This window comes from Haliaeetus albicilla, chromosome 17 (assembly GCF_947461875.1).
Source record: "Haliaeetus albicilla chromosome 17, bHalAlb1.1, whole genome shotgun sequence".
Taxonomy (NCBI): Eukaryota; Metazoa; Chordata; class Aves; order Accipitriformes; family Accipitridae; genus Haliaeetus; species Haliaeetus albicilla.
Window position 1 is genome coordinate 7634581 of NC_091499.1, and position 18292 is coordinate 7652872.

An 18292-nucleotide genomic window follows, 5' to 3' on the forward strand; every position below is an offset into this window, starting at 1 on the left:
ATGGAACTCATGCTAGAAAAATGTTAATGAAACTGAAAAGGTGTTCTTTAATGCTTTAATCTTCTGTAGCTGGATAAGAAAGCAGCTAGAGAAGTAGCAGCAAGTTGTGCTGTGTACGGAGTGTTTGTACTTGACAGGAAGGGAGGGGAAAGGTTTGTCTATGTCAGTCGATTAGAGGACGTACTACTTAAGGGTAGTCCAGTCTCTGCAGGTGCGCTGGGTCTGGCCTGAGTCTTTCTGCCTTAACTTCAGCAGTAACAGCCTTCCCTTGTGCAGGGAAGGAGAGGGTAAACACCTAGGAAATAGTCTGGGAAATTTACTTTTGCCAGAGGGCTTGGTGATGTGAAGAAGGAGTAAGGGAGCAGGGGAATAGGAAGATGGCTGCAAGCATGTCTCTCCTTCACAGCAGTTTCTGTGGGGTCTCATCTCTCCTCCTTGCTGATGTGGCAGCAGCAGCTGACTTGGCTTAGTTTAGCCTGTGGACAGGAGCAAGTGGATGCACCGATTACTGCCTGCTTTGCTAGGGAACTGGTACCGGGTTGGATAAAAGCATATATGGAGCCAGAGGGACCCTGCTGATCAGTATATCAGAGAGTGACTTTCAGGCAGCCATGAAGAAATAAACCCAAGAAAGATATTTTCAATTCGTGAGCGGAAAAAATTGCACCTTCACACTCCCAGTCTGACATACAAGCTTCATAGTTAGCAAAGATGACTGGGAGGAGTTCATGTAGTGTACTTCCTTGGAGATATTCCCTCCTCACTCCTTAAATTCAACAAAGCGCCACTTAAGCCAGTAGGTTGCACATTTCTTTCAGTGAGTACCATAATATCTACTGCTGGCATTTCTGGCTTTTCTAGCATCATTCACCAAAGTGTTCTGGCTTTCAGAATATTTAGTAGGCTGATGGCAGGTTATTTGTTTTTCCATCTCCATCCTCTGCTTGGCATGCAGGTGCTGTATTACAATAATTCTTTCCCAGATATTGAAATACCTTAGTTTACTTTTCATTATTTTTTCACCTTTTCTGAATCATTTCTTAACAAACTAAAAAAAATAAATAAATTTTTCATCCTTTTTGCATCTTAGCTTGGTTTCTGTAAACATTTTTGGTGCATGTAGTCACAGATGTTGCAAATAGACCTGCCTCTATTGTATGTCACACTGTGTCAGAATGTTTTTCAGCTAAAGCTCTGCCAAAAAGTACCGAAATACTGTAATATGAAAGGCAGCTTGTGGCAGTGAAGCTAACTGATGGTCCTAGCAGAGAACATCAGGTTTGGAAGAGTGGAGAGAAGTATGAACAGGATTTTGAAGGGGTAACAGCAGAGCAAGGGATTGAGATGAGCAAAGAATTGGAATAATATGTATCAAATCCCAAGACTTGAAGATAGGAGAAATAGTGCAGCATAAGCAGGAGGAGAGATAAATGACAACCACCAAATTAACAAAGGAAGCAACATGACAGATAAGGAAAGGGGTACTAATGTTCCTTGTATAAAAGTCAAACTTTTCAGTTGGCATTGAGTTAGGAGTGGAAGTCAGGTTGTACTAAATGGGCAAAAGGCAAGGGTGATGTGAATTCAAAGGCAAAAATACTGTTTTGTTTTTAACACCTCACAGTTTGAGGACACCTGTAATAATTGTTTGCCTTAGTCCTGTATTGCCAAATACACCAGTCGCTTGGGGAAGAGTGCTGTTACTTGGCATGAAAGCTGTAAACTAGTGAAACAGAAACTAAGGTGCAGTTTTCATAGTTGCAGGGTGTAGTGAATCGTGCAACTCATGAAGGAATTGAACTCACAAGTTTTGGATAACTTATTAAGGAAAAGTCTAACATTATGATAAATGAATTCTAAACAAATAATTGGTAAGATTTTTCTCCTGGTTTCCTGGGGAAGCAAGGCTCATACAAGTGTGCTGTTTATTTTGCCTGTCAGTCTTTTCCTCTACTAGTAACTTTTAAAACCGATAGGCAGTTTGAAATCAGTTGGAAAGATGTGGAAGGTCAAAAATACCTTCCAAGACGCTTTAAAATCGGTGGGTGGGTGGAGGAGAGACCAAATTAGTATGCTTGAGGCAAGCAGAACATCGACATTATATATTCATTTTCGTAACAGCCAGGTCGACAAGCCACACATCCTTCCTCGCTACTGTCACAGCATTGCTCGCTCTTGCTCTGCATCCTGAGGAACATGGAGGAGAGCAGAAACCAGGGTGTGGGAGGAGGGTTAAAGACAGATGATGCAGCTCCTGAACAGTGAATCAGGCGCCATTATTTTCTTGTTTCTGATCGTATGGTTTTTACAATCTAATTTTCTGACTGCTTTTACCTGAGAATCCCTGAAGAGCATAGGTCTTTATTTCATCTATACCATTAAGCAAGCCCAAGGGATTAAAAGATTTCTGTTCCTTTTTTAATGTTTGATAGATTTGAGAGCTGAAGATATGCTTTTATCTTTAATGAAACTGCATACTATTTGAACTATTATCAGTTTGAATGTTTCCAGAGTTTAATTAGCAATACATGAGCATTGCTCTGAAACACAAAGTCTTACTGCTGTTCGCTATTGACAGTTTTATTGCTTGTATGCTATAAACTTTTTCTGTATGCATTTAATGCATACAGTCTGTGAGCATTATTTTAACCTTAATTCTTTGTTGCCACCTTATTTTCTTAAAATATACTACGAGATCCACTTGAATACAATATTAATTCCATACTCTTTAATAAATGAGTTAGCAGGTGGGATTTTTCAGTGGCATCAATACCCATATCTCAAGTACAGTAACTACTGTCATTACAAAATCCCTGTTTACTTCCCTTAGTAGAGGCTCAAGTTTTAAATTTGAAGTTCCCCTGTTATCTAGTCCTACAAAATTCCAATTAGAAAATGGTAACTCTTGCCAAACCAGAAAGGATATGGAAATTTTTTGAAAGATCCTATTTTAGTTAAATCTCAACTGCTAGCATTAATAAGCACAAAAAGTTAAAAATTTTCATTGTTTCACTGTCTGTCTAAAAGTCTTGTAAACAAATAGAAGAGAGCTTAAAAAAGAGCAATCATAATCATGTTTGTATGTAAATATGTACATTTAGTGTGTTCTTTGGGAGAGGTAGCATTGAAAAACTACTCTGGATTGTCTAGTTCACTTGCTTGCCAAAGGCAAATTAGCAAGTATACTCAATGTTATGCTCTGAAAATATAGAACTATAAAATATGTATCCATTCTTAATTTATAAAAAGAAGTAAAAATGAGTGGAGACTTTAATGAAAAATATGCTATTTTTTAGCATTGTTTAAACCTTGAGTTATGATTTGAAGCAGTTGTACCCTTTCAGAACATGGGTGCTATCAGGGCAGAACTATCCAAGTGTTGCAAACTTTGTTTCTGTCTTACAGTTTTAGTAGTTACTATGGAAGATCTTTCACAACTGTAAATGTCTGGATTATTTTTAGGAAGAGGAGTCATTGTTTTGTTTGGAAGGGTGTACATTTCCAGTATATGGAAGTCTGATTTTAATTCATATATCTGCAAAGCATATGTAGGTGCATGCATTACTTTGTCCTTTCCTATAATTTTAATTGTTCAGAAACCTGTTTTTATCTCACCTTCATTCACATTTCATCTTTATAAAAGATGGTGTTTTGGTGTATACATTTATGAATGATTTGGAGCTCATAGATTTTCAAGGCTATATGTGTACAATTTATGAATTCTCTTTAATATGAGGAGCTTACTTTGTATCTCTGACTGCAGATTTGATTCTGAATATAAGACTTGTGTTTATTATAGTTTTCTTTTTGTATTTGTTTTGGGATTACGTGCTAAAGTGAGATGATTACAACAAAGATTTATTAAAGTTTGATTGTTGACTGTGAATAGGAAATTGTCTCATATTGGGCAGATGATAACCAAGCTGATCAAACTCCTCAGTTATAAAAGGCTGGTAAATAGGCGTTGTATCAACTGGCAGGGCAGTTTGACCATCTTATCAGTCAGACAAGCAGTAACTGTAAATGGGAAGCTGCCTATTTAATGGTTTTTACAGCAAAAGTTTTCGGTCCACCTCACTGTCCGCTTACCTAGCCTGGTCATCTCACTGTAGAAGTCTGTCAGGTTGGTTAAGTACAGTTTTCCCTTAAATCCATGCTGACTACTACTGGATCGCCTTCCTGCCTTTCATGTGTTTGGAAATGATTTCCAGGAGGATTCATCCAATGCAAAGTTGTAAATGGTGGGCAAGTATTTTAATTCATATATATGTATATGTGTGTGTGTGTATATATACACGTGAGCTGGCTAGAGGAGTAAACTAGATTGTTAATAGGATGTGGTGGTCTGCCTTTGAGTGGTTAAGACATGGTAGTTATTCTTAGAGATACAAATTTGGGTCAGAGTATCTTTTTGTCAGTCAAAAATGCTCATTTACAAAGAGATACTGAATATCAATGTTGTAGGGTTATACATTTGTATAAATATATAAATTATAGTATTTAATGTGTGTTACTTTTGTCTTTGAAAGAACTCCAATACACTTATATATAGAAATGATAATTTCTTCTAGTAGTGTTTTATGAAATAATGTTGCATTTACTTTGTAGAGCAGTATGTTTCATTACGTAATAGCTATACATTTCTATTTCAGCAAACAAAGAAAACAGGTGGTTTTTTTTTTTTTTTTTAGTAGAAAAGACTGTGGGGAAAAAAACCCAAACCTAATATAATTCTCATGTAAGTTCACATCACTCCTCCTGTGCTTCAGGAGGAATGCCTTGTTTACAGCTTGTTAAACAACAATATGAAAGTGAATTGTTTGAATTTGAAAATATAGTGTATCTTCTATCAGTTCACATTTAATGAAGTTTATTCCTAATAATACTAGTGACTGAAAACTCCAGTATAGCTCTTAGCTTACTAATGTGTTTGAATTTCAAAGAATTCATTTGTTCATTTGTCTACCTGTGACAAACAGAATTACTGTATATGCAGGGTAGTCGCCCACTTTCTATGACAGCAGACAGGCATGATGACAGCTAATGCTGAAAAGCTGCCTCCTGGGGAATTCACACTTTTGGAGGAGTTTGTTCATATGACAGTGTCCTGTAGTGCTAATCTTTTGAGAAAGGAAAGTTTCTAGGTAATGGATGTGGGTTTCTCATAGATCTCATATGTACGTAATTAATAGAGTTTTAAACTCTTTAAAATTTTGAATTTGACTTTTTTTCTTTAAAATTTTAATCTCTAAATCCCATTTCTATTTAAGGTAATTGTTTGGGATAAAAGAGAGATGTATTTTGAAAGATCAAACTTACTGTTATTTTCCTTTAGTTTCAGGCACTGCATGCTGTATCAAACACGCTGGTTTTGCTAGGAAGGAACAACATACTAAGAAATTCTTTAATATCTCTTCTACTATCAGAAGTCCATCAGTTTGCTGAGCAGCTGTTGCAAGCTCACCAGGTACTGTCATCTTTTCTTTTGGAGAAGGGCCGAAGAGTGGTGTTGGGGAGTGTTTTGTCTGTATCTGTTTGTTTGTTTCATAAAACATAATAAATGGATCATTCTATAGAATATGCAGGTTTAAGAACCCAGAAACTGCTAGCACCTAACTTTAACAGCTTATTCCAAAAAAAAAGATACAAAATAAAGAATATTTCCTTATGGACAAAAGTAAAATTATCAGACTGTATAATAAATAGATTGTATAGGTTTTAGGATCATGCTATATGATTTGGAAAATACTTGAAATAATTAGTTAAAACAATTATTGCAACTTGTAAGTTGTTGGCTATGCAGGCAATGCAACTTAGGTATCCAGCTGGACCCACAAAGAATTATGTCTATCTCTAGCTCATGTAAAACTGGAAAGAAAGTTGCATTATTTTATTTCAGAATTAGATTTCATGTTTCGCATTATAATATTAATTTCCATGATGCAAAAGTTATCCAGTGCTTAAAATTATATTTAGTTTGATGCAATGAGCAGGAAATGAAGAGCAGAATAGAATGGAGGTAATGTTTTTTGGTAAAATGTATTCTGAAGTTAAATTTTTTCCAGTAAACTATAGAGTTTAAAAAAAAAAAAAGACAGGAAGTGGATGTTCCTTTAACACTTAGAGAAGAGATGTATTAAATAAATTGGGTTTTCATAGATTTTTCATGTATTTGTGTGTGGTGGTATGTATTTAATGCAAATTGATTCAGTTTCACTTGGGATTATGACTTGATTGTACACTATCCTAGAAGGCTCAATAAAAAGAAAGCACGCAGCTTTTAATTTGGTGGCAAATGAAGTTATTGATATATATAGAAAACATTCATCATCATAGGTATATCTAGTGGTGGTCCACTTTAACAAATGCTTTAAGTGTTGCTCATGCAGTCTTAACTTTATTCTTTTTTTCTCTAGGATATAATATGGGAGTAAGTTCTGACTGCTGGAGAGGGAACACCTAATTTCCAACCCAAATTTCTAGTATGTTTGAATTACATTCTGGAAAGGCTTCAGAAAGGCCAGTTTTGAAAGAACTAGACAATGAGCTGTGTCTTATTTTAAGTCACTAGTAGCATACCAGAGTTATTGATGGCAGCCAAAAGCAAACAGACTTTAAAGAAATGTAAGGATAGGGAAGTGTGTAATTAAAAAAAAAAGTTTTGATTTTAAGTTTAAACAAGTTGCCCATTTTTAACATTATTAAATTTCAACTGTTTAACAGAATTAGTCATCCCTCCTTTCAGCAGAATTCTTGTCAGTGGCAACACAGAACTCTCCAGTGCTCCATACTGATGAAGAGCTTACGTTGAGCATTTTGTTTTGCTGCGTTAGTTACTATGGTACTACTTAACCTTGCCATCATAAGTGAGCTTCAGGCACTTAGGTGGACACTCCAGTGACTAGTTTTACAACGACCAAGTAGTCTTGAAATGTTCGCTCCCCAACACAGTGTTGGACTTTTTCTGGGAAAAGCAGAAGGTTCAAGGTGGCTGAATTTGAAGCCGCAGGAGCTGTACTTCTATCTGTAGCTGACACTTTGTAGGACTATAAAAGTTTGAAAAGCTGCAGTTCATGTAGGGAAAGTAACTGAAATTCTGGTTTGCTTAGCTTGCTGTGAAGTCAGTGCTTTTAAAGTTTGTGCATTCTTGCATTTAGTCCAAATAGATGTATTGTGTTCATTTACAAACATTTATATGTTCTCTATGTGATAATTATTTCTGGAAATACTGCTTAAAAAAACCTTTCTACTTATCACAATAGGACACTAAACTCTAGTATTTCTTACAGCCTGATTTACAGATCTGCTTCTGAATGATTCTGACTTTGTGTACCATTACTTTTGGTAGGCTTGATTCTAAAAAGGATTAAAATATTTTTTTCTTGTTTTATAATCAAAACTAACAATATGGTATCAGTTTGAAATATACCAAATGACAGCTTTAAAAAAAATTTCTTCATAAATAATTAAATTAGAATTTGCAGGATAATACTTTATATAATCAAACTTCATTAGCTGGCAAGTATCCTAATGCTGTTCTGTTACTTAAGCAAAACTGCTGTTCATTGCAAAGGCATTTCATGTCTTCCATTTAAGACAATCAAATTAGGGACCCTGAATTCTAGTTATCATTAGAGGTGTGCAAATACCTGTTTCCTTTTTGTTTTGTTGCTTTTTTTTCTTTTTTTTGTTGTTGGCAGATAGGAGAAATAAAGAAATCATCTGAGGCATGTATTCAGGTTAGCTTGCAACTAACTTTTAAACATTTGGTGAAAAACAGAAATTGAAAAAATAGCTTATTAATCCAATCAAATTTCTATGTTTTATTTTTGTATAATTATAATTTTTTTTAAAAGTTGAAAATGTTTTCCAACACTGACTTGGTTTGAAAACAAAATTCCTTTTAGTTTTTCTAAATGAATCATCTAGGTATCTCAACATTTTTATTTTAACTTCCTCATTAAGACAAATAGTTTGTAAAGTGCTTGCATTCCAGAATATGCAACTTTATATTCAGTCATTTCTTCAATAGGAAGTGTGCTCAGCTCAGGTTATGTAGATTTGTGGATATATCCTTTGATAAATATTGAAAAGTTTTTACTTCAAAGTTCTGACTGATTTTAGTGAGTTTGTATCTGTGTCCTCTTTGAACAAGCTTATCTGTCTATGACCCACACTTTTAAAGAGCTATCTATGCCTCTAGCTTTACAAACTAAAAAAATAGGTTGACTGTAGGAGAGTGTATCTAATGAACTACACCAGAAAATTACAGAGATTACTCTGCATTTTTTTATGTTGTTCTCTAATTGGCTAAATCCATTAATTGTAGAATATGACAAATTATGTGAAATATATGAATAATAGAATTTTGTTCAATATTTTGGACCAATATTCCCACGTTAATATAGAAAATAAAAGTAACTAAGGAGCATGTAAAACAGTATAGTTATTCTGATTTTTCACGCAGTTGAGATGAATTTTATGGTAGTAAACTCTTGAGCAAGTTAGTAGTTTGCTTTAATTCATTTAAGTACTTCATCATGTGCTTAAAGTGAAGCTCATACTTCAGCGCTTTGTTGACACCATGACACTGACTTCTAGGCAAAAGCATATTAATATAAACTCAGGTGGATCCCTTAATTTTTTACTCATGTTGGATATGTACTTTTCATTTTTATCTGTCATAGGAACCTTTCATGCTTCATAAATACAGTTTATAAGAATACAGTAACTGAATCTTATCTTCCTATGGAATAGAAATCTTCTGATCTCCAATTGGATTCCTGCTGCAGAGCAGATACAATTTTAAGATACTAAGATTTCAGAATGATACTGTGGAAGATGGATTATTTTTCAAATGCTGAACTCCTCACCATGATAGCAGATCATCCTTTGTGATAACTGTTTCAAAGATAGAGGACCAGAAAAGGAAAGCACATATTGGTTTGGTGCCCATTTCTAATTCCCCAGGTATTAATTCCAAGAGCTCTGAAAAACAAAATTAAAAACCAGAAAAAAAGATTTGAAAATAGAAAAAGGAAGACATACTGTGAGGTTTTGGAAAGCCCTGTTATTCAGTAATTGCTGATACATAGCTTGTCTAGCATTACATTTTTATATCACATTATTTTCTGTACACTATTTTTCCATTTTTAAAACTTTAAAATACTTTTATCAGAAACACTGTACACTGTACACTGGATAGTTTGGGTTTTTTTAAATCAAAACACCAAGTTGTATATAATTCTTAATGTTACATGTAAGCATTAAGTCCAAATCCAAATGTGGGTGCTAACTTTTCTCCTGAAATGAATGGTGCACTTAGACTTTGACACAGGATCCAGGGTGGGATGCATCCTCTTTAGTTTAGATGTATGTAGGAGGCACTGCTGTCTACTTCTCATAGAAGTCAACCAAGCAGCTAAGGTTAACTAAAAAATTTGCCAACGTGAAGATAGTCGTGCAAGGCTTTGTTGAGTGTTACATCAATTCTTGAGAATCGGGCTCATTACAACAGAATAGCTTGACTCAAATGAGCGAAAGGAGTTAGACATATGGTGGGATTTGTCTCACTTCAGATTTCTATGATGTTTCCATCTGATTTTCTTAGTTTAGTTTTCCTTTATAACCAAGGGAGGGAAAGAGGCATTTCTTGTCCAGCCTATTTTGGATGTACTTAATTATGATAATTGGCCCTAGAGTTGTCTGCTTCTCTCTTCTGGCTATGAAGTTCTCTTTTGGATGATGTGGGCCAGAGCAAAGGCCTGATCCTACAGAACAGTTGTAACAGGTAGTCATGCAAAGCGTATTTCTGACTGAACACTGAGAAACTTATTCAAGTAACCTTCTTAGATGTTTGTAACAAGTTATATTTCAGTTAGGATAATTAATAAGTTAACTTAGTTCCCAGGTATTCAAATTCTTTAAGTGTACACATCATTGGAAGAGATTGGTGATGAGCTGGGGTGCAGGATACATATATTGGAGCTTCTTGTAACCTGTATTCAGCAATGGTCTGTCTGATGCATGCCTCCAAATAGGAAGCTCTGTTCAACTAACAAGTCTCTGCAGGCAATGTACTTAGGAAGAAAAACAACAAAGAGGAGCATGAATGCAGTATGATTTTGAGCATTTTCCGAGATTTTTGTTGCCATTCAGCACTGTGTAGCAAACAGTCGTGTCACTGAAATGTCAAACTACACAGCAACAACTCTGTGTGGAAGCAAATGAAGGGCTGAAATATTCCTGTGGCTGGAGAGCTGTTTTTTTCTAGCAGGCCTGCAAATTAGAGACATTGTGAATGTCAAGATGGACTAGCACAGTTGGTAATCAATCCATTGGGGAAAATGGAGTTTGCCTGGAGCTGTGTTCAGCTACATAACAGAAAGGTTTAAAGTGCTAAGAACTGAGCTATTAATGTCAGGGCTTGTCTTCACAAGCCTTTCTCCATGCAGCCATTCTGTATCCAGCAGATGCTCTGGGCAGGTATGGTACCCACCACATGCTTTATTCCGAATGCAAGCATGTCTGATGTGATGTAGAGAATTCTTCAGATAAGCTCCTGTTTCCAGGAAGTCTACTTCATTTATGCAATATGTCTAATCTCTTCAGCCATAAGTTTATATATGTTGTAATAGAGCTTTTATATGGGTTAGAAAAAAAGCTATACTATTTTTCCCAAATATGATAGAAAATGGCTAAAATCATTAATTAGAAAAAAATAGTTGAGACTATTATGCAACTAGAAAAGCTAAATGCATTTTGCAGTCCACTGTTGTTCAAGATACTAAAATGGCTATCCAGCATATTTGGCTTTTTGTAGTTTCTACTGTTGACTTTTACTAACACATCAGATTACTAATACTTCACCCAGGTAAAAGAAAAGAGATTGGTGCCCCGTAGACCTTATGAAAATAATTAAATTTGCATCTGGACATCTGTTCGTCCCTCTTAAGATGTCATTTCTTTTCTTGTTATGCTGATAAGCATAGATTGTAACATATTTCAAATTGTAAATGATTAAAGATGCTGCAAAATAGTGCTCTGGGTAAACGTAGGATTATTTTTTATTCCATATGACTGCTGGTGCTACTGGTAACAAAGGAGATAATGGCTGCATAGAATAATCAGTGGATCTGCATTTTGTATCTGATATATACCTAGTTTGGAGATAAAGACTTGTGAAAACATAAATCTCTCCCCTGAAAGACAGGAGTGAAAGAATCAGTCAAGACTCGGTATATGTCGGAAGAGTGCCGTACACCTTTGATGTGTATACCTGCTTTTCCTGCATATGTCATCCCCTGTTACAGATTATATTTTAAGGTGCATACGTGTCAGATGGAACTGGAAAATGACAAATGGTTCATGCATTTTCTCTCTTCCCTCTCATACTGTCATAAAATGATAGCGCTAAGGAGAAAGGAGTTTGGAAGGATTCTTACAGAGCTAAAAGGTAGCGAGGCTTTGGTTGCACTTACTTAGGTGTTGGCAAAATTGAGGATGACATGTAATCAGAAAACCTCAGGTGTGTTTGGGAATAGAAGCAGCAAATATCGATTACATGAGGAGGACTCTGTATTACTGTCAACTAGAGAATTATTACTCTTAAAATTGGTGAGTCGTCTTGTTCATGGAAACATAATACTGGAAAAGGAAAAATGCTTAATTACAGAAATCAGAATGTATCATACCTCAACAAGTAAATAAGTAATATTCCTGGAAATCTTCTTGTTTCAAATCTTGCACAAAAGCCAGGCTTAAAAAAACCCAAAATAACATGATTATAAATTAAAATGACCTATTTGAATTCTTGGTACAGGAAAAAAAAAGTGCAATGAAACCTTATCTGGGTTGATGCTGCTCTTACTTCCTTATTCTCAGTGTTAATTCTGTTCTTTTCCTATTGCTTTCTTTACAGCTCAGTTAATCCTTTTGCATGTTTGAAAGCAGAATGTGAATAAGGAAGAAGCATCTGATTTCTGTGGCATATGTGGTATACCTGGGAGTCTGGAAGACCATTTGATTATTACTTAACCTATGTCTCCGAATAGGTAGTTTTAATGCTTCTGTTAACTTCCTTTCTTCATGGAGCATTCTTCCTTACTGATAGTGATTTGCAAAACAGAATGATGTTACAGCAAATTAAGCACCGCTTCCTTAATGCTTTTGGATATTGGAGTTGTCTATGTGAATTAGCATATATACCATATGTGCTCTTAAAAGTTCAATTTACAGGCAAGGTAACATTTGTTACAGATTTATCTTCTGATTTTCTTTTTTCTTTTAGAGAATTGTTTAAAGTCTTCATTACAGTGTACTTTTATCACAGCTTCACTGAATGCTTTTCGGAATACAGTATAAATGCACTGTTCCTGTGTCAATGGCTTTGCAGTTTATTTGCTGTTTTAGTATTTCATATCTTCATGAAGTGGAAAAGGGAAGAGTTGTAGCCCTAGAATTTCTAAATAGAAATTATTGATATATTGGGTTTTTGTTTGGAAGAGTAATTACAGTTGATAATTAAAACTGTCTTTAAATAAAAGCCTACTTAAATATAGTAAAATGTAAATGAAAACTATGGAATGATAGTGGATACTAGTGAACTCATCGCTTCATCTTTCTTTCAAAACATTCTTTTCATTTTACAGGACACATTAATATCTTTGGATTTCTTAGCTTTGCACGCACTTGCCTGTCTCTAAACACGTGAGAGAGTCCTGTACATAATGACTTAGAACATCAGCTTGCCCCATTGGGACCTCATTTATTGGTTTGGGGTTTTTTGCTGAAAATACCTTTGAAGCTGTGTTTATCTACCTATAGAGCTTATGCATAACCATCACTACTTTAAATCACAGTACCAGGAAGATTAACTGATGTTTGTTCAGTGCTTTCTAAAATGTTAAAGTGCTTTTAAAAACTCATTATGTAGCTCACTGTGAGACGTTATAACCACTAAGCACGTGCACAGTGGCATATCTTTTGCAGTATGCTGTGGTATGCCATCAAGCATAGAAAAACTGCTTCTGTTCTTTGCATGTTCTTCTTTGATAAGCAGTGTTTTTCCTTATGAACTGCTGTGAATGCCACCACATCCAGAAGGAGCTGCTGTCCCAAGTTTGGCTCTGAAACAAGCAGAGCTTGTGTTGCTAGGATTTGACTGATGTATGAGTTATTAATAGAGTAGGTTTATGTCTGGGATGAAAGGGTTGGCTACCTGGAGTTTCTTTTGTAGCTAAGGTTGGAATTATGATTTGCATGGCTGAGACATGGTAGGTTAAATCTGGTTTTGTAGCTTACCTTAAACGTAGTCTAGATTTTGGGTGACAGCTGGTTAAGGCTTGATCTGGCAGGGCAGCAAACTGCTATTAATACTGTGCCCAGAGGAGGAGGCAAATTTCAGGACTGGTGTAAGCAGCAACTCCTGTTCATTGTTAGATTGACAGCATTTCTGATATAGATTTAATTTAGGGAGATAGGATGTGATGAGCTAAAGCTGAACGTGCTTACAGAAGGTATCACAGAGCTAGATTTAGGGATGTCGTGCTGAGAGCTTAGGAATCTGGGGTTTCAATTTTAGGTAGGCACTGCTGATGTAGCCCTCTCAATCCACAACTAATTTGGTGGAGGTAGTGTATTGGTGGGCCTGGGTAAGTGTAAGAATGATAATTGAGCTTATTAATGCCTTTGGGACTCATAGGGGTTTTGGAAATACAGGAATGGGATGCTGGGCTAGGTTTGTGGTGAGAGAGAAAGGGAGCAGCAGCTGAGTGTGTTTAGATCTGTGTGTTAGTGACAAGAGTTGCTGGACTGGTGTTAAGGTAGAGAGCAAGGCTTGGATGGCCAGGATTTGTAGAGCAAAGAATGCTTTGCTAAAATTGGAGGTGTTGCAGAAAGAGAAGCTGAAGTATGCTTGGGCAGGATATGATTTATATGGCTTGATTAGATTTAGGATTAAGACGTTGTTGCTTGCAGTCTTGGACTTGGATGAAATACAGGCAACCAGATACCTTTGCTGGGCTGAACCACAACTGCAAAGCACGTGTGCGCACATTTACAGTCACAGGATAATCTATGGCAGCACAATCTGTATCGCGTATCTTCTAGAATGATTTATTTCCTGCTGAAGTATGTATGTGAAATGCCTGTAGCACTAACATTACAGAATTAAAACTAGTTTTAGGAAATAATGTTCTTGAATCCACTCCAGTTTAACTTCCTATTATATAAGAATAAATTATTTTCACTTGATTCCAGTAACAGTTCACATAGGGAGAAAAAATTGAGTCAAATGCATAGAGCAAGAAAATGGGGAAAATAGAAGAAAATTGTGTATGTTTGTATTTCTCCTTTTTTGTAAACAATGGCATCCCAGGTTGCATGATTACAGTGCAGCCTTTGAAGATTTAGCTTGCATGTTTTGAATTTCCTGGCATCTGTCAATCCCTGAATTGAGTTGGCAAAGCACAATTAAACGTCTAGGTGTATTGTCTTGAAACAAGATAATTTTGGCTCTATTTCATCCTTATAATTAATTCTTTCATTAAAAGTTACTCCTAGTCTCTCTTGAGTTTTCAGAGAATTAAACTTCTAGCTGAAGTTGCTGGTTTAAAGAACTCTCTTTTGTGTAGCCTTATCATTTAATCAAAGCTCCTTTACTAAGCCTAGCTACTACATTTAATAGAGAATACTATAGGGAATTGTGTATGATAAATATAAGAGTGTGGTAATAGATGGAGATACAAATCTGAGTAGTAGTTCTGCCTATAGGAATAAATTATAAACAGAGCTTAGTTTAGGCTATTCAGTTACTCATTTTGAGTTCTTCTGACCCAATTTGATTATGTGAACTATATTTCAGTCCTGTTGACTAACTTAAACAGAGTGAATTCATCAAATGATCATAGAATTGCAGAATGGATAAGGTTGGAAACGACCTCTGGAGATGATTTAGTAGAACCCTCCTGCTCAAAGCAGGCTCAGCTGGAGCAGGTTGTTCAGGGCTGTGTCTAACCAATTTTTGAATTTTTCCGAGGATGGAGACTACACAGCCTCTCTGGGCAGCCTGTTCCAGTGTTGATCACCTTTATCATAGAAAAAATTATTTCTTATGTTTAAGTGGAATTTCCTGTATTTCAGTTTTTGCCCATTGGCTTCTGTCCTGTCACTGGATACCACTGAGGAGAGTCTGGCTCTGTCTTCCTTATCCCCCACACCACCAGGTATTTATACACATTGATGAGATCCCCCCGAGCCTTCTTTTGTCCAGGCAGAACAGTTCCAGTTCTTTCAGCCTCTCCTTGTACGTTCTTGTCCCTTCATTATTTTTGTGACTCTTCACTGGTCCCACTCCAGTATATCCAGGTCTCCTTCGTGCTGAGGAGATGTGCAGAACTGGACCCAGCAACCCAGCTGTGTCTCACCAGCGCTGAGCAGATGGGAGGGATCACTTCCCTCAGCTTGCTGGCAACACTTGCCCTCATGCAGCCCAGGACACAGTTGGCCACCTTCGCCACAAGAACTCAGCTTTGGCTCATGTTCAGCTTGTCTGCCAGGGCCCCCAGGTTCTTCTCTGCCAAGCTGCTTTGCAGCTTTCAACCACCAGCCTGTACTGTGCATGGGGTTATTCCGCCTCAGGGATAAGATTTTACACTTCCCTTTGTGGCAACTCAGGATTCCTCTTGGCCAGTTGCTCCAGCCTGTTGAGGTCCCTCTGAATGGTAGCACAACCCCCTGGTGTGTCCATCACTCTTCCTGCTTTTGTATCATCTCCAAACTTGCTGAGTTTGGAGATGTTATGAGAGTCCCATTGTCCAGGTTGTTCACGAAGATGTTAAACAGTACTGGTGCCAGTGTCAGCCCCTGGGGTACACTAGTAGTGAGTGGCCTCCAGCTGGATTTTGTGCCTCTGGTCACAACACTGTGGGAATGGCAGTTCAGGCAGATTTCAGTCCACTTCACTGTCCACTTCCCAAGCCTGTAAATCTATGCTGACTACTCTCAATCACCATTTTGTCCATCATATGCCTGGGGATGGTTTCAAGGATTATTTCTCCATCACCTGGCCAGGAATCAGGGTGCAGCTGACTGGGCTGTATTTCCCTGTATGCTCCTTCGTGAAGACAGAAGTGACATTTGCTTTCTTCCAGTCCTCAGGAACTTCCCCTGATTGCCATGACTGTCCAAAGGTAGTTGAGTGGCCCTGCTGTGACATTGGCCAACTCCCTCAGCAATCGTGAGGTGCATGGTGCCAGGTCCCATGGTCTTATGTATTTCCAGTTTCTTTAATGTTCCCTAACCTGATTCTTCTCCACCTCAGGTAAGTACTCCTTGCTCCAGACTTTTCCGCTGATCTTAGGGACATGGGATTCCTCAAGGCTGGTTTTACCAGTAAAGATCAAGGCAAAGAGACCACTGTGTCCTTTGTCACCAGTTTCCTTGCCACATTTTTCCTCATCTTCATTTTGCTGCTGATATACCTGTAAAAATCTTTCTTGATGCACTTCACCTTCCTTGCCAGATTCAACCTGAGATGGGCTTTGGCTTTCCTAACCATCTCCCTGCACACTCAGACAGTGTCTTTTTATTCCTCCCAATTCACCTGACCCTGTTGTATGCTACCTTTTTATTTTTGTCAGGAGGTCCTTGTTCATCCATGCAGGCCTCCTGCCACCTCTGTTTTCCTGTACCTCAGGTAAACCATTCTTGAGCTTGAAGGAGGTGATCCTTGAAAATAACTAACTCTCCCAGGTCCCTCTTCTCTCCAGGGTCATAGCATGTTGGATTTTCCCAAATAGATTCCTGAAGAGGCCAAAGTCCGCTATCCTGATGCCCATGGTGGCAGTTGGGCTTTTTGATTTTGATAATTTTCAAGCAATAGGTGAGATTATAGTTGCAAATTAGTTGAGTTCCTAACAGAAGTGTTAAGTCATATAGAGGCAAGTCACTTTTCTGCCTACCAAGGAGTAATCCTCTTCAGGAAAGCTTATAGGAGCTTCAGTAACGCTCTCAGAATTACGAACCAGTGAAGATAATTATTATCATTATTATATGAAGGTAATAATTCATAATGAAGCCCACTGAGTTTGTGGGAACATAATGTGAGTATTGAGGCATGCTCTGAAGCTCCTCCTTTTTCTCAAACAACCTCTGGAAAACCTTTGCGTATACCTAAGAAGGTGAAACAGAGGCTGGTATCTGTTCTGGAGGGTAGCACATTACCTACTAAGTTAGTCCTTAGTCTTCCAGGGCTAAAAGATATTTCAGAGGGACCTTAAATAATAGCTAGAACAAAGTATATTCAAGTATGTTCCATATCTTGGCTGTTGTTATTTTTTTATTGTTTTAAGAAAAGAAACAGAGAAGCTAATGTGGTGCTTTCCTAAAAGTTATTTGTTACAGTTTGGAACTTGTGTGATTTTAAGAAGGGTCTAGAATAACTTGAGCAAGCAAGAAAGCAAAATTATTTCTAAGAAACCTTAGTATTTGGGTTTTTTAGGAGCTGTTTTGTTTTTCATCAGGATGTGCAGATTAGTTGGGAAGCGTGCAGCTTAAATTGTTAGCTTGACAAACTTTCTTTGTGTCTGCTCATGTCTGAGAGCATACGTTCTTTCTGCTTCTGGCGGAGGTATAGTACTGCTGTTCCAGCAACACACAGGGCATGGAGAAACCACCAAGGATTACTGGGAACTCATATTAGGTCTAGAGCAGTGCTTGCCACTAGCAAGAGTGTAATCAACATGGTGGTTCCTTCACTGTGATTAACCTCGCTTCTGTGTCCATCCAGGTATCTTGAATTCTCATTGCCTAGTCATTTCTGTCTGGTACCATTGTATTACTGCTAGATCATTGATGTTATCACACCTTCCTTCTAGTCGCCTAAATCCCATAACAGTTATCTTCCTTTTACTTCTGTCAGCCCTGGTTACACACCAATCCTTGTCTGTCTGTCACAGACTCCAGAGTAGCAAGGAGGAGGTAGCACCATAAGTTTGGGGCTAAAGAGGGCAAGAAGCTTTTAAGCTTGAAAACTCTTTCTCATTAAAAATAAGAGTAATTCTAGATATTCACTAAGGTTTTTCTCAAAAGTAAATGGCATGTGATTCCATTTGGTATTTCCAAAATGGATAGCAAAATTAGACTAGTGAGTTGCACTTCTGTCAGATAAATGCTGTGTGGTTGAAAGATGTTATTGTACCACCCGCTGAAAACAGAATAAATTTTCAGGTATAACATGAAAAGAATACTTTTCTCTCTCAGTAACAAGACAAAAGAAACAGCTCTTACACAA

General features: G+C 37.2%; 1 protein-coding gene across 1 annotated transcript in view; it reads left to right on the top strand.

Annotated features, from left to right (window-relative positions):
* MEI4 (meiotic double-stranded break formation protein 4) overlaps nucleotides 1-18292 on the top strand; it is an 86700-nt gene that overhangs the window by 48422 nt on the left and 19986 nt on the right. The window contains exon 5 of the mRNA XM_069804549.1: nucleotides 5336-5467. Within this exon, the coding sequence (XP_069660650.1) occupies nucleotides 5336-5467 (132 nt within the window). The remainder of the gene's footprint in view (nucleotides 1-5335; nucleotides 5468-18292) is intronic.